At 34.4% G+C, this 5,275-nt stretch overlaps 1 protein-coding gene across 3 annotated transcripts in view; it reads left to right on the top strand.

Moving 5' to 3' along the window:
• Positions 1 to 5,275, top strand: part of LOC106527078 (adenylate cyclase type 4) — a gene marked incomplete at its 5' end in the record, with an annotated part of 47,042 nt that overhangs the window by 25,330 nt on the left and 16,437 nt on the right. For all 3 annotated transcript variants that reach the window (XM_014021842.1, XM_014021841.1, XM_014021840.1), the window contains 5 exon segments: positions 1,172 to 1,235; positions 1,397 to 1,494; positions 1,676 to 1,760; positions 2,007 to 2,144; positions 4,607 to 4,684. In XM_014021842.1, coding sequence (XP_013877296.1) covers positions 1,172 to 1,235; positions 1,397 to 1,494; positions 1,676 to 1,760; positions 2,007 to 2,144; positions 4,607 to 4,684 — 463 coding nt within the window.

Genomic DNA, 5,275 nt, shown 5'->3' with positions numbered 1-5,275 from the left:
TATTTGGGGTCACAAGTTTTTGCCAGGAATATTTTGTGGGTCAGAAGATAAAAAGTTTGGGAACCACTGCTCTAGTCCAGGGGTCTGCAACCTTTACGATCAAAAGAGCCATTTCTGCTACTTGGCTCACTAATAAAATGTGTCCAGAGCCACAAAACAAGCTACAACTGTGGTTATCAACTGGTGGTCAGTGGGCCTTTTCGGGAATCTTCACGGCCAGTGGAGGTGACAATAAAACCAAGAAATATATTGTGAATTTTATTATCTATTCTTATTTTTACACATCAGGACAAATGGAAAGACCATATTCATAGAAACAAGAAAAATACTGTATATAGTTTATACTGAATTTCATAAAAACTAGTACAACTGAACTATTCAAGCATATATTTTTTCTAAATCTTAATAATATGTAGTCCTCAGATTGTTTAAAGGTAATTCTGATGAATTTGAGAGAAAGATCTTAGAAAGAAGTTGGATTATTTAAGTTAACGGGCTAGCATGTTTTACTTTTTGTATTAGCAAGATTGATCACATATTTGCATAGAAATTGATTTCTTTTGTGAGTATAAAAGATTATTCTGTTATGTTTGGTCACATTTTAAAAGAGCCACTGCAGAGGGACCAAGGAGCCACATGTGGCCCCAGAGCCGCAGGTTGCAGACCCCTGCCCCAGTCATATACGGTACCTCATTGGTAACACCAGTGAGTCTCTCCACAGCACTGACAGGATTGGTCCTCTCCCCTTGGGGCCACAATGACGGTCCTCTTCGGTAACGCAGAACTGAGATTCATTGCTCAACATAATGTTTCAATGGCAGCTTCCACATGAAACAGTGAACCTGTAGTTCGGCTGATGTCAGTCGCAGTGCTCTGTCTTGTCTGACCAGAACCTTAATGTTGTACAGTATGTGGGTACCCTCACTTACCCACTGATTACTGCACGCCACGACCACCAGACACAAGAAAATACACTTTCCTGATGTTCTCTGGTGCTCGTCATCGACATGCCAGCTTCTTTTTAAATTAAATTGTTGTGCACCAAATCAAAATTCAGTCAAACCATGGGTTCCTTTGACTAAATAGATAATGAACCTTTGTGTTTTGACTTTAAATATCCTTATTTATATGTTTGTATCTCTTCACTGATTCTTCATTTCTTTTCATTCAGGAAGAAAACAAAGAAACTCAACTGGTTGACTCTTCTGTTTAAAGACTTCAACTTAGAAAAAGAGGTAAACCTTTCTTAAGTGAGCATTTGATGAGGTGTATTAGCGATGGAACTTCATGTCTAATCAGTGCTTTTCTCAGTGTTTTTTGAAAAACATCTTGTTTTTGTTGTATATCCTGAAATGTGACCAAACCGCATGAACTTTCTCATTTGTTTGTTTTGTAGTTTCGTTTTTCGGAGGTCACGGATGTCCACCACTCAATGAGCTGCATGGCCGCAGTCTTCGTCACTCTCTTCACGGTCCAGATGCTCGTCTCTGAAAAGTAAATAGCTCTTGAGTCATGTTCCTACAACAGCTTACAGGTTTTATCATGTTTTATGTCCTTGTGTTTCCAGAATCGCTCTCTACTGTTACTGCCAAAACACACAGGTCTTCTCTTTCTGTGTAGTAAACAACGTTTTAAGTAAAATAATAATAATAAAGTTGTAATTTTTTTTAAACAGGAACTATCAGATGGGAGTGTCTTATGGTGTGACGTTTCTTGCGATGTTGCTGCTTCTGCTTGTTGCTCTCACTGAWCATATAGAGGTAAATCAAAACGTGGACTTTTCATGTGTTAATAATAAACTGAATAGATATTCACATCAGCAGCAATACTTTAGGTATTCATCTTTTTATACCTAAAGATACCAGTGAGTAATATTTTGTAAAATTAAAAATCTTTTTTTTTATTTGAGACAACTTACTGTTAATCAAACACATTGTGCATTGAAAAGTCATGTAATTAGAGTAATTCAGTAACGAAACTGTGCATGTTTTTGTTTTTATTTAAAGAAATTACGCTCTAAGATGCCTCTGAATGCTCAGTGGGTCAGATATCTGTCACGGGCCGTTTCAACCAAGGCGGCGCTGCGGCTGTTTCTGGTCATTCTCTGTGTCCTCATCACCTTACTCATGGCTTTCCTCAACATCGTGAGTATCTCGCTTTTGTAATCTTTGTCAAGAAAAAAAATAAAGAAAAAAGTATCAAGTATACTACACACTGTGTACTTGTAGTGTACTAGAAAATATACAGCTTTAATACTCATTCTGACCAATCTGGGACCTTTTTAAGTTTATAAAAAGTATAAGTATTAAGTATACTGTTATAAGGTCTTTTTATAATTTACCAAATTACACACTGAAGTACACTCATCTATATACTAGTGTACTACGTATACTTGTGTTCATATTTTAGCTTGTTGAATTATATTTAAAGTGTACCACAAGTATACTTCTCTCTGTACTGCCGTTGCACTAGTTCTATACTTCTAATTCACATTTAGGTTTATTTAAGTATACCTTAAGTACACTTTTATGAATTACTAAAATTAAAATGCTATTTTTTTTAATTGTTAGATTATACTTGTTAGTTGGCTTACTTGTATAATACAATTTAAATGCTGAAATATACTTCCTAAAGTATAGCCCATACTGTACGAATACTACACTGTAACATTTTTACAAAATCACAAGACAGACTCTTGAGAATAACTTTGACATATTTATATAACATTTAAAAAATGTATAAGTTTAATTCTTAGTATTATTGTACTTAGTCTTAAACCTCTATTTATACTTTTCAGTACAAGACCAAGTATACATCATTATACTATTCTTAAATATATCAAATATAGTTTATAAAAAGTCAGTTTTAATACACTGCCTCACTATTTTGTGTGTGTGTGTAAAATAAGTGTACTTGTAGTACACCTAAACTGCTTTTTGCTAAAGAACAGTTTGGYAGAGAAGCTCTCAGATGAACAACGTCAGGTTAAATTATTTATGTAACAAAAACTCAGTCAAAATTCAGAAACAAGACATGGAAATTCACAGGAATTGAGTTTTTAAGAGCTAGCTTCTGCTAATCAAATTCATTGATTACCTACCTTATTTGGGGCGGCTGTGGCAGAGTGTTTAGGGGAGTCATCCTGGAACTGGAAGGTTGCCGGTTTGATCCCCCATTCCAGCTGTCTCAGTTGTTGTGTCCTTAGGCAAGACACTTCACCCCCAACAGCTCTGATGTGTGTCCCATCAGTGAATGTGATTGGCACTGATTAGTCTCGGATTGATACATGTTAGCTTTGTAGAGACTGTGCTGTGTGAATGGGTAAATGAGGACAGTTTGTAGTATAAAACACAGTATCCTGGTTGGATAAGAAAGGAACTATACAAGCACAGTCCATTTACCTGATCATTGTGGGCAGTGTTGTATGATGTAGCACAAAGTAATACGTGAGTAAAAGTACAAGTATCTTACCAAAAAAATTACTTTGGTAAAAGTTAAAGTCTCCTTTAGGAATATTACTAGAGTAAAAGTACAAGTATTTTACCAAAAATACTTTGGTAAAAGTTAAAGTCTCCTTTAGGAATATTACTTGAGTAAAAGTCTTAAAGTATCTGATATTTTTTTGTACTTAAGTATTAAAAGTCAACGTATTGATTTAAAATGAGCAGTTAGATTTTCTGTAAGGACATTTATTAGGAGGTGAGCTCCCCAAAACTGCAGAAATGACTGTTGAATTAAAATAATTAAATTATGTTAAATTTAGGGTGCACTAGACCAGCTGTTTCAGTTTATATACATATATCAAGGCTGCACAAACCTTTTCCCCAAAATGAAAATTGATCTGAGGRCTGCGGCCAAATGCAATAATATAATTCATGAAATACAAATACTTCTGAAGTACAGTACTTTTATTTTAATGATTCTGTCCTGCTGGAGTGTGACATGATGTTTGTGTACAAACTAATACAGTATCAGTGTTTTATATATTTATACTTCTCATTCAACCACAATTAAATTCACTCTATCCAGGAGGCACAGTTTATATGGATAGTATTTATTTACTATAACAAGATGCAATGAAAACAAGCAAAATGAAATACAAGAAACAACTTTCTACTTCTTGCCTTTTTTAAAAAATGTAGTGAGTAGAAAGTACAGATAATTGTGTGAAAATGTAAAAAGTAGAAGTAAAAAGTAGGCTCAAAAATAATTACTCAAGTAAAGCACAGATACCCAAAAATTCTACTTAAGTACAGTAAAGAAGTATTTGTACTTAGTTACTTTCCAACTCTGATTGTGGGGTATAAAAGCTTTTGAAAAACAAAAATTTGGACAGTTTGCTGCACCACAGGATTCAGACGTGAGTTTGTTCAACACTGAGCAGGAAGGACATGGACACAGAAGCTGCTCATCAACCATGGGAATCATTCAAACTTCTTTCACAAACAACAAAGAGTCTTTCACTTTACACAAATTATTATTGAAGGAAGTTTCCCAAATAGAGGAAATACAATTGTTAGATTGTTTGTGTTAGAGATTAGACTAATTTTCATTATGTCATCATTTCATCAGTGACTGTCTTCTGCTCTACATGTGTCTCTTCCAGGTCTTCCTCCGAGGAGACAACTGCACCTCAGTGGCTAACGTCACGGAGTTAGACGGACTCAGACTGTATACTGTACCTGTAAGTACCGCCACAGAAACAACGCTCCATGTTTTTGATTTATTTTACAACATATACATAGTTCTACTTATTGATATTTGCAATTAAAAGTGTGAGTCAAAAGTCCCAGGACGCGCTTTAGTTTTAGACATGTCTATTAGGGCTGCAGCTAACGATTATTTTAGTAGTCGATTAATCTATTGATTATTCTGACGATTAATCAAATAATTGGATATAAAAAAATTGTCATGTTCTGCAGTAATTACTTTAGCTTATTTTATGAGAAATACAATTATTTAATATTGTGAAGGGGTAATCTACACCTGCTGATGACCTGCTGCAATCAAAGTAAAATTACAACACCGGTTGTATTAATTCATGCATTTTAAACTCCAGTTACTTGTATTTATGTGTGTGAGGTTTGAGGAGACATTAATTAAAAGTACTCTGTCACTGAATCATTTTTAACCATCACTGAGAAATCTAAATACTGTAAATTTATTGTTATCGATTGGAAAACAGAATCTGTTTTTTTGTTGTTAGAAAATTAATAAGTAAAATGCGTAATATAAACATTTGGGTGTTGGTTTTGTAGAGTTCTCTTGTTAATTG

The sequence above is a fragment of the Austrofundulus limnaeus genome, unplaced genomic scaffold (genome assembly GCF_001266775.1).
Source record: "Austrofundulus limnaeus strain Quisiro unplaced genomic scaffold, Austrofundulus_limnaeus-1.0 Scaffold307, whole genome shotgun sequence".
Lineage (NCBI taxonomy): Eukaryota > Metazoa > Chordata > Actinopteri > Cyprinodontiformes > Rivulidae > Austrofundulus > Austrofundulus limnaeus.
This window is presented reverse-complemented; position numbering and strand designations above follow the sequence as displayed.